We start from the raw sequence: 12,171 nt of genomic DNA on the forward strand, positions 1-12,171 counted from the left end.
AAGTATCATGTCACATGGTTCATCTGTGTGAGCTGATCCAACTGCATCTCATTGCTTTTCCTAATTTATATGTCTCCAAGCACATTGCGAAGCTAATGTGTATCGGACATTGACCACGGAAGTGACCACTTACCAAAGAACTCGTAATGAGGCAGCAACTTGACGTGACTAAGAAGATCACGAGCACCTGTGAGTTCTGAAGGATTGGAGAGTGATACAAAAACATCTAAGCACATAGATTGGAAGTAAAGGTAATCTAAATTTCTTCTATGTTGTTATTTTTTGCAATTGCAGACTCACTCCTAAGCTGTGCAAATAATGGATCAAATGTTTTTGTGTTGCGCTTGAAGATGCACACTGAATTTCCTAGAACTGTACAGAGGTCTTAGGAGCCGTTTGGACATGATTTCATCTCGTGAATCATGTTTAGGCATGCAATTTGAATATTTTAAGTTACAGTTTTTTTTATAAACATAAAAATCCTACAAGTTATGAAAACCATCAAAATTTTCACAATTGTTATATAATCTTACCAAATGAGTAAATCATAGCTCATAATAAAATCAATACGCTACTAGAAGGCCTTTTTAAAAAATACAACATTAATTGATCAAACTTTAGTTCAATAAAAAGAAAATTTTACATGAATAGTAATGTAACTACTCTTTAATATAATCTTCGCACATGGTAAATATATTTTACCAACTTGCAGATTAATATTTAATACAAATGGTTAGTAAACATAATTGGTAAATATATCTACTAACTTATGGGTCTTTTTTTACAAAATATAAACATATGGGTCAAATTTTACATTTATATTTTTTGAAATCGTGATTTCAAATCCCAAATCATACCTTTTTGGATGATTTGGAATTTCATCTCATGAGATGAAATAAAAAATGAAATCGCATGTTAAAACGCCTACTTAGGTTCTCATATGCATGTGTTGCACGTATCCTATTTTGCACCTGATGCGTGGAAAACCTGATCTATTTCCTCATTGTCCTTGCTTTCTAACAATGGTAAGATAATTACAGCTGAGTTTTCCTTTCACTTTTGTTCTAAGTTTCCTTTTTATAGTATCATCCAAACATCGTAGCCAGAACATTTTAGCAATTTTCTAGACTAAATAGTGACATATTTGACTAGGTGATTATATTTGTATACCTGGAGCCAGCAACTTGAATAACTTTTTTTGCATCTCAACAACAACATATCCAACAAATCTCATGTAATGCAGGGAGAATAAAGTGTCATGTGCATCTTCGCATCTCCTTGTACTAAAATATATTTCGACCATGGATGTACTTACAAACCAAAATAAAGGGGCTTATAGTTTGCCATTTCGTAAAAGAAAAAAAATTGAACCCCCAATATTTCAAGCTTGTGCGCCATTATCTTGCTAGTTACAGAAGAAAAAAGAACATTAGAGTGGCCTTTTGTTTAACCATCTTCCTTATGCAGATCTAGAAAAGTAAAGAGCATGTTATTTCAACTTCAAAGCCAGTTGCCTTTCTCTCCATCCTTGAACCAGATTAGAGAAACAATCAGCAATTGCAACACTGTGAAGGGAAGAAATACTAGTGTTAACTTGTCAACTAGAATCCTCCTTGGTACACTTGCAGTGCTACAATATTTCATTAAAAGTGTCACTGTTATACTTTAGGTTCATAGTACAAACATAGAAATCCAATCTAGCCATTCAAGGGTCAATCGATAAGAGGGATAAGACAGGATGGGACTATTAGTCCCCATTGGATTAGAATTATCACATATCTGGTTGGTGGGATAACTCCTTTAGTGTATCCCAACTCATCCCTCCTACCAAACGACCCCTCAATACTAGACTCTTAACTCCAACTACTGTCAAAATTAATTCAATAATGTCTAACACTACTTTATATGCCCCAATAAGCAAAAATAAACCATAACATGGACAAAACCAAGATAGGAGGAAATGAAAATTGTAAAGCCGAAACAAGGGGTTTCATTGATTGATAATAAAGGAAATCCTAACAACAACAGTAGTTCCAACTAATTCCTTTTAAATATCCCTCAAGGACAATCAACACAATTACATACATAGGAACATCCAAAAAAACACAACCACTAAATCTAAGCCTTCTTAGGAGATTTGCCAGCTTTGGATGGAGATTTAGGTTCTTTGCCAGCCTTTTCACCACCAGTTTTCTTAGGCAACAAAATTGGGTTAATGTTTGGAAGAACACCGCCATGCGCAATTGTCACACCAGCAAGCAGCTTTCCTAACTCTTCATCGTTCCTAACTGCCAAAAGCAAATGCCTTGGAATAATTCTGTTCTTCTTGTTGTCACGAGCAGCATTTCCAGCCAATTCCAACACCTATAATAACCAAACAAAATCACAAATTATAAGCTCAAGATTCGATAGAAACCCAATATAATTTTCACCATGTAGAAGCAAAAATATACAACCAACATTACAAATTGCACAAATACACAACCCAACATTATATAATACACCTACATAGCAATATTCTTAGTTACATTAAGAATATTGGTTGTACAAACATTATTTACACTTACAATAAACAATATGTCCACCTTGTATAAAAGTGCATAATAGTGTGTAATAGGAATCTAAGGAAAAATTAGGCTAAACCAGGTAATTGAGAAAAACTAGGCTAAACCAGGAAATTATGGGAAAACCAGGCTAAACAATGTAATTAAGGAAAAACTGGGCTAAACTAAGTAAATATTCCTTCCCAATAGACATAGAGCATAATTTTCTATAGCTTTTTTGTGAAAAAGAGACAAAAATAAGAACAACCCATCAGAAATGGAAACCCTAGATCCTAATAGAACCCCCAAATTATAAAGCTTAATGTGGAAAAATTTGAAGAATAGAGAGAAATGAAATTTACTTCAGCAGCCAAATATTTTTCAGCATATTATTTAAGCAGGCTATGTTTTTTTTGTGAAAAGGGGACAAAAATAAGAACTAACCATCAAAATATCGAAACCCTAGATCCTAATTGAATCCCAAATTACGAAGCGTCAATGTGATAAATACAGAAGATTAGAAGGACTAGAAATGAAAATCTTACCTCAGCAGCCAAATATTCAAGAACAGCAGCCAAGTAAACGGGAGCACCAGTACCAACACGTTGAGCATATCTTCCTTTTTTCAAGTAACGACCAATTCTACCAACCGGAAACTGTAAACCGGCTCTAACAGACCGGGTTACCGGCTTCTTCTTTGGACCGCCACCTCTTCTTCCAGCTGCACCTTTCTTCACTTTTCCTGTAGACTCCATTTAGACAAAAAAGGATGAATTGCTTGTAAGAGAAAAAATTGATTGTTTTAAGCAAGAGAGAGAGAGATGATGATGTATGGATCGGAATATGCGGATGGTTTTTATAGAGATGTTGGGTTGTCATTTTGGTTTTTCGGATGGTTGTTTGTGGCCGTTGGATGGAAGGTTAATCGATGGTGACAAGTGCATGGGTGTCGATCCGTGTCATTTTAAATGGACCAATAGAAAGCGGAGTGTGAAATATTTTGAATTTTGTGAGATGTGAGTCATTTACCGCCTGAAAACCAATGGGTAATGGCTTTTCGGGTTTCAACTGTTTTGGGTTCAATTTTCGAAATTTTTAAAAGGTCAGTCATGTAATGGAACAAAAACAAAGATCGATTACTTAGGTAAGTTGTCAATTTATGTGGGTTGTAGATACAGTAGAACCTCTCTAAATTAATATTGTTGGGATCATGAAATATTATTATTTTGTAGAGGTATTATTTAATTGATAAATTAATATTTATTAATTTAAAGAGTGTTTTCGAGATTCAATGAAGATTAATTTTTATTACATCAAAATCATTGTATCTTATTAATTTATGTATCAAATGTATTGAATTAATATAAAAATAAATTCATTATGTATAAAGTACAATGTATGATTCATTGTAATGTTTTTTTTTAATTAAATGATTCATTGTAATGTTCATTGTTTATTCATTGTAATTAATAAATCATTATAATGTTCATTGTTTCTTAATAATCAAATATTATTCAATGTAGGATGGTGAGAGAATAAACTATATAAGAAACATAAAAAATGTCTTCAAGAAACATAGAAAATGTCTTCAAACCGTACCCAACAATGGCTTCTCATCTAAAAGGTGTCACAAAATCAACAATGACAAATCAAATACGTAAAGCATTATGTGAGTACAAAAGAGATCATTCCACATGCACTCACAAAGATTTGCAGTTGTGGCTTGATGAAAATTTTCATTTGAAAGTTAGTCAAGGTACAATATCAAACACATTCAAACGATCAGCTGAGTATCTTTCGGCTAACTTAGAAAAAGGAAGGGATATCAAGCGGCACAAGCAGCAAAATTTCCAGACATGGAGAAGGTTGTTTATGAGTGGTTTCTCCAATACCAAGACCGTGTGAATATAACCAAAGAGTTAATTTTGGAGAAGGTGAGAGATATAATGAAACTTTTATATCCTCAACAAGATCTTGAGCACAACTTTTCTCAAGGTTGGCTTGAGAAATTCAAGCTAAGACATGGTATCAAGTCATTTCGTCATTTTGGAGAGAGTGGTTCGGTTGATATACAACACATGGAGACGAAATTGGAGTCCATAAGGGAAAAATAGACCAGTTCCCTATGAAAGATGTTTTTAATATGGATGAAACTGGTTTGTTTTACATGTTACAAGCTGATCATTCTCTTGCTTCGAAACAACTTGAAGGAAGAAAGCGGGCTGACGGTTATTATTAGTTGCAATGAGGATGGATATGAAAAAATTCCTTTATGGATTATTGGAACATATGCAAAGCCATGTTGCTTCAAGAATGTCAACATGAACTGCTTGAATTGTCACTATCGTGCAAACAAAAGAGCATGGATGACAAGCGTGCTTTTTGATGAATATATTCGTTGGTTTGACCACAAAATGCGTGGTAGACAAATTTTGCCTGTGGTAGATAATTGCCCAGCACATCCAAGAAATATTGAAGGACTACAAAATGTTGAATTGCTTTTCTTGCCACCCAACATGACATAAAAAATTCAACCTTGTGATGCTGGGATAATAATAGCTTTCAAGATGCATTATCGCAGTAGATTTTACTGTAGGATATTAGAAGGATATGATCTGGGACAAACTGATCCAGGAAAGATTAATGTTTTGGCTGCTATCAATCTTGCGATCGCAACTTGGAGGACAAATGTTCAACAAGAGACAATAGCAAATTGTTTTCAACACTGCAAATTTCGTTTGGGGGATGAAGCCTCAAGGAATTTAAATGAACCCACTTGTGAAAACGACATTTATGAACTTGAGGTCATGATTAATGATCTCGGTTACTTGATTAATGATCTCGGTTACTAGAATAAAATGGATGTCAATAGCCTGTTGGATTACCTGGGTGAAAATACAAGTTCAGAGGTCCAGAGGTTAGAAGAAATTGTGGATACCATCGGAGAAAACAATGTTGATGATGAAGTTGAAGACGATATAATACATTTGGAACTAGTTACGCGTAAGGAAGCACTTATCGCGTCTAGAACTCTTCACAATTTTTTGGTGCAGTTCGAGAAGACAACACCGGAACTTTTGGATGCAATAAGAAAAGTTAGAGATGAGCTTCAACTAGATTTAAATTTTAACAAAAAACAAAAAAATCTAGAATCATATTTCACTAATCTGTCTTAGATATTTTTGTAATTTTAAAGAATTATTAATTTATATTATTAATGGGACCATATATTTATATAGGGGAGTTCCGAAAATATATTATCTTATCGAAATCGGTGATCTTTTCCACTGGCCCAAGTCGGGACCGAAGAAAAATATTATCTTAGAGAGTTTATTAATTTACCGAGTATTAATTTAGAGAGGTTCTTCTGTATTGCAATGGCATCCTTAACATTTGAACCTCTTTTTTTTAAAAAAAAAAAAATTGCATTATATTAAAATACTAAAAGTATACAGGGAGTTGATGCTCTATGGCATCTACATATGAACAGAAATATTACAAAGTGATCCAGTTATCCCTGTATTAGCAATACAGGGATTAGTAATGAGGGATTTATGTATTATTTATATAGGGATTAGTTATAAAATATTTAGTTATTCATGTATTAGTTTATTCCATCTTCTATCATGCACAAAGTAATACATAGATTTCCTCTTAAGTTATACATGTACTCCCTCCGTCCAAAATAAGTGTCGCTTTATTAAAAAAAAAATCGTCCCAAAATAACAGTCGCTTTAGAAATTCAAGATAAAAATTAGTAGTATTTTATGAACTATACTCTTATATTGAAGAACTACTTTTTCTTAATAGTGCTCAATTCTCATAAATATTTACTAGTCAAAATATTGGAATTATAACAATTATCGGAGATCCAACACCATTCACACTATATAGTATTGTTGGAATCTGTGAAGAATGTTTTCCTATGTGAAAATGATTAATAAAATGCATAGTATTCAAGAGGGAAAAATTAATTTATTTTTATTAAATAGGGTAATTCAGTAAACTATATTGTAATTTATTGATTTGTTCTCCCTCTGCCAGCCGCCGTCCAACTCCGTCGCCGCCATCAACCACTCTATCTTCCTCCTCCTTCTGGTTCTTCTGTTTGGTTGGTCCCAACTAAGAAACTTCCACTTTCGGGTACCTATATATTCGGTCTCTTACTGAAAACCCCAATCCTAATTCGACATTAAACCTCTCGCTGCTTATTTACTGAACTTCACTGAATTATAAAATCATAAACTTTTTAACAATTAAAGTATAATGAAAGAAGTGAGATTTGCTAATCGAGTTCTATATCCATAAAATGTTCTTGTCCGATCCGAACACATATTGTTTCATCGTTTACTAACTTAATTTGTGATTTTTGGAGGAACATGGCCAAAAATTGAACTCAGATCCATATTTGACCAAAGATTTGATCGGAATCTTCCGACGCCGGTTTCTCACCATACCCTCCGGCGCCAGTTCCTCGCTGAAGACAGGATTCATCACACTTGGACTCATCGTTCTTAATCGCCTACTGCTTGCTCGTTAGACTGCTGAACAACATGAGATCTTTGAGTAACAAACATGAGATCTCAGATCTGAATGTATTCGTCAATTTTTTAAGTGTATTTTTTTTTTGTCTTTGACCGGAGATTGGACCGGAATCCATGGCTTTTCTCCTTCTTGTATATCAGATCTTAGTGTATTCATTATTTTTTGAGTGTATATTTTGTTTTTGACCGAAGATTTGACTCGAAGCCATGGCTTCATCTCATGCTTGTATCTCAGCTCTGAGTGTATTTGAGTACTTTGTCATTTTTTTAGTGTAAATATAAGTTAATTGTATTTGGTTGATTGTATTTTTGGACAAACTAGGTGTATTTGATGGTATGCGTTGTTTGAATGATCTATATACAACCAAATACAGTCAAAACAAAAGGATACATCAAGCCCGTTTGGATTGGCTTATAAGTTGCTGGAAACAGCTTATAAGTTGTTTTCAACTTTTTTGAGTGTTTGTTGTGAAAGTTTAAAAACGATTTTGTCTTAAAATAAGCCCAAAAAAATAATTGGGCCGTTTGGCTTAGCTTATCTAAAGCAGCTTATAAGCCAAAAAAATAAGTTGGGTTACCCTAACTTATTTTTTTTGGGCTACACCAACTTTTTTTTTTTTTTTACTTATAAGCTGCTTTTTTTAAGCCCATCCATACAGGCTCATCAATATATATATATATATATATACACACAATAAAATACACAGCTCTGTCGTGTATTTAAATGCACTAGAATACAATCATTTTGAATACACATGTATACAGAGAAATTAAGGTTGCATGTACTCAAATGTAGTCAAATACACGTGACATCAGATAAGGTTGGGTACAACTGAACAGTGTATTCAAATACACTCAAATGCAGCGAATTTGCTATAAACTAGCTACAAAGTGTAAATTGATAAAAGGTAGCTACTAAGTAATTGAAATTTTTTATCATGGGTGAGGCATAGATATGACATGGTGTGTGAGGGAGTATTTAATTCAAATAATAATAAGGGACCACCACTTTATCTCATCAGTCATCAATCCTCTCCATTTCTTCCTCTGTTGTTCTCTCTCCTCTTTCCTCTTTTTTCTCATTTTTTGTTTTTCGTTAATTTTAAAACCAATTTTATTATACGCAGATCAAAATTCTTTTAAGATATTCTTCAATTTCATTATTTAATTTTTCAATCTTTTCTTTTGGTATATATTCAATTCAAAATTTCTATACTCTGCACTTGAGAAATTCAAAATTAAAAGTGTCATCAAAATAACCCGAATCTAGAGATGTGCGAAATCGGTTTAATCGATAAAATGAACTACGAAGTTTTAAACGCAAGCTTGGTTTGACCTTCCACATCTTTCACGATTAATAAAACTTAAAGATCGAAAACGAATTGGTAGCCCCATAAAAAATATGTTGCGCGATAAACAAAATTTTAACGTGAACGTTTCGTTAGACGTTAATTAATTAGAAATTAGACAATTGCATTTGCTATTATTTTGAAAATCAGTATAGCTGTTTGATAAAATTGTAGTCCCATAAAAAAAAAGTTATAATATCTTTTAAAATTCATTAACCCAATAACTCGACATCGGTAAAAAAATAACATTTTGAATAATTTTATAAGACAAAAATTTTTGTTCATTGTGCAGCATATTTTTTATGGGACTACCAATTCTTTTTTCGATTTTTAAGTTTTTATTAACTGTGAAAGATGTGGAAGGTCAAACTAGTTGTGTTTAAAACTTCTTTAGTTCATTTATCGATTAAATCAATTTTACGCACCTCTCCAAATTCGGGATATACTTTGATGACACATAAAATTTTGAATTTCTCGAGTGCGGAATATAGAAATTTTGAATTGAATATATAACAAAAGAAAAAGTTGAAAAACTAAATAATAAAATCGTAGAATATCTTAAAAAATTTGATACGCGTATAGTAGTATTGATTTTAAAATTAACGAAAAACAAAAAAATGAGAAAAAAAGAGGAAAGAGGAGAGAGAAAACAAGAAAGGAAAAGAAATAGAGAAGATTGATGACTCATGAGATAAAGTGGTGGGTCAATATTATTATTTGAATTAAATCTTCACTTATGTATAGTATGCTTTATATGTCCCATGGTAAAATTTCTCTAAGTAATTGTTAACATCCTTTAAAAGGTAGTTATTCCTGTAAGTAAGTTGCCTTCTTTTTAACTTCGTTGCGTATGCCATTCTCTCTTTTTCCCATCATCTTAATTTGCGAGCTGTCATTTAAGATTGAATGAGAATTTGAAGAACTTTTTCCTGAGTGAATCTCACTTTATCCCCTTAATATTTAAGGGTTGGAAAACAATACCCCCTTCACATAGTGAATGAGAATGATAATCCCCTTATGTAATATTTTTCGGTAAGATTTTTTTTATGAATAAAGATCTTTTTTTTCCTTTCTAGAATTAAAATATAAAAACGGAAAATGATCAAATATAATCCTCATTATACTTTCGATCCAAATATAAAATTCGTTATACTTTCGGTCAGAATATAACTATTGCATTTACTTTGTACAAATTTGCCCTTAATTTTATCAGAAGGACACATTGAAGCACTCAATCAACTAACCCACCCCAAATTTTAATACTCGATTTTTTTTTAAAAAACACCCATTTAACCAACTTGAAACTTGCAAACAAATGCCAATAGTACGTTATTATTAAAACAATAAAAATCACTCTACCATTAGCAACATTTCAATATGCTAATATACTGAGATAGAGACTAAATATCACTTAACATATCTTGAGAAATTCTAAGGAATATCTAAGAGGAACTACTATGATTTCATGAACAAGGAAAGTAGAAAATGTTTTGAGGGCTAGTGACGAAAAATAATATGGAGGACACGGCTGAAATAATCCAAATAGAAGAAAATGCGAGAATGACACTCTGACCTTTGAAGTTTGAACAATGTCTTGTTAAATCACAATGAAAATAGCCAACGGTTATAGAGGAGAGGAAAAAGTATAATTATGAGAATTAATTAAGAGGTGTAATTAAGAGAATTAAGCGAGTGGATTTTTTATTTTTTGTATATAGCAGAATAATTTTAAAATGAGGAAAAACTTTTTTTTGTTTAAAAAAAAAAAAAAAAAAAGATAAACGGGCCGGGATGGTAAATGGGTGGTTTTCTAAAGGAACCGAGTATTTAAAATTAGGGATGAATTATTTGATTCTGAGCTTGACACATGTCTTTCTGTTAAAATTGAGGGCAAAATTATTGCAAAAGTATAATGGGAGGGTATATTTGGACCGAAAGTATAACGAGGGGTATATTTGACCCTTTTCTAATAGTGAGGGTATATTTGACCCTTTTCCCAAATAAAAATATACAACTATTATTATTGCCCCATTAATCTATTATATTGAAAATAATGTACTTCTTTTAGGATTAACAACTACTTGGAATAATTTATTAATAAAATTCGAGCTATGTCGCATTCGTTTTACCTGCATGCGCATTAAACTTTTGGATTCTAATTTCACTCAACAGTGTACCTAATTCGACCCTCTAAATAATTTGTGCAAATCAAGTTAACGTAGTGCCAAAAATACGAGAAAACAAATAGTGCCAAATTATTCCCTCAAAAAAAAAAATTATTCTAACTTTTACTTTTTTTTTTGGCAACTTTTAATTCTAGAAAGAAAAAGACAAAAATATTTATTCAAGAAAAGAAAAATTCTTACCGGAAAATATTGTATATGGTGGTTATCGTTTCCATTTAATATGTTGAGGGTATTGTTTTATGCTTAAATGTTAGGAGGGTAAAGTGGGATTAGAGAGGTGTCAAATGGGCGAGTTGGGCCGAAATTAGCGTCAAAATAATTTAAGGTAATAAATAGATTGGGCTAACATTGGCGCAAAAGTTACTTGAGCTGAAATGGGTTAAACATGAGTTGGGTCATGACCCGCCCAACTTGACCTTTTTTTTATTTTTTTTTATTTTTAAGGGTCTATTTTCTAGAAAAACGTTTTTCGTGAAAAATATTTCCCTTCATATCAAACACACCACAAACTTATAAGATACATGATATAAGAAAAATGTATACATAAAAAATAAAAAATAAAAAATAAATAAAAAATAATAAATAAAAAAAGGTAAATCTCAAGCAATAAAATCAAATTTAAGTAAATCATAAAATTTAGTATTGAAATTTATGTTGGGTTAGGTAAAATTAGGCTGATATGAAATTATCTGACAGCCGTAGAAAAAATAAAATTTTAGGCGAATGTAAATCTTTTAGACCATATTTGACACTAGCATATGGGATTACAACTTTTTTCTTTTTCTTTTTTTAGGTAAAATTATATTCAATATTACATGGAAACTACTGCAATTTTTTTAACTAAATAAACTTTTAAATGTTTTCATTTGTAGCTACATTTTTAGCAAAATAGTGTATGTTTTTGCGTGTATTTGTTGCCAACAAATACGTGAAATTTCTGATATGAAAAAACGAATCCTTGATTTTAGCCTTTAACGGTGGAACTATTAAATTAGATATTAATATTTTTTTTGATGTATTTTGGTGATTTTTTTTTAATTTTTTTTTTTGCTTTGATGTATTTCAGTGATTTTTTTTAATGTATTTCAATGATTTTTTTTTTTTTTGCTATAATGTATTTTCGTGTCTTTTTTTATGCATTTCAGTGATTTTTTTAATGTATTTTAGTGATTTTTTTTTTGTTTTTATTTTGCTGGCTTTTTTGATGTATTTAATACAGTTGTGTGCATTACAATATTATGAAGTCAAATGTTCAAATTTTCATGTATTTGAATGGATTTGTGAAATGCGTTGGTCTGAGATAAAAAAAATTTCAAATACTATTCAAAAAGCGATGAGTTTATTTATTAGCAAATATCTTTCCAAAAATCAAAGACAAATACATTAAAAAGCGATTATTATTTGTGAGATGTAGATTTTTTGAATGTATTTGTATTTAGACTTTTAATAAATACGCGAAAATACGCTTTTCATCTTAGCACAAAGATATTTTGTGGTGGGAAATTCGTATTTCATTAGTCTGCATGGAACTTGCCAGAAAAACAAAATG

General features: G+C 31.6%; 1 protein-coding gene and 1 pseudogene across 1 annotated transcript; one reads left to right on the plus strand and one right to left on the minus strand.

The window, feature by feature from the left end:
* Nucleotides 1-1,967: 1,967 nt before the first annotated feature.
* Nucleotides 1,968-3,370, minus strand: LOC132065719 (histone H2A). The gene is made up of 2 exons (XM_059459236.1): nucleotides 3,089-3,370; nucleotides 1,968-2,364 (listed from the first exon to the last, which is right to left on the minus strand). The coding sequence occupies exons 1-2, from the start codon at nucleotides 3,296-3,298 to the stop codon at nucleotides 2,119-2,121; spliced, it is 456 nt and encodes a 151-aa protein (XP_059315219.1). The 5' UTR covers nucleotides 3,299-3,370; the 3' UTR covers nucleotides 1,968-2,118.
* A 763-nt stretch (nucleotides 3,371-4,133) lies between these two features.
* On the plus strand, nucleotides 4,134-5,719 carry LOC132062362 (CENP-B homolog protein 2-like; annotated as a pseudogene).
* The last annotated feature ends 6,452 nt before the right edge of the window (nucleotides 5,720-12,171 follow it).

The sequence above is a fragment of the Lycium ferocissimum genome, chromosome 7 (assembly GCF_029784015.1).
Source record: "Lycium ferocissimum isolate CSIRO_LF1 chromosome 7, AGI_CSIRO_Lferr_CH_V1, whole genome shotgun sequence".
Lineage (NCBI taxonomy): Eukaryota > Viridiplantae > Streptophyta > Magnoliopsida > Solanales > Solanaceae > Lycium > Lycium ferocissimum.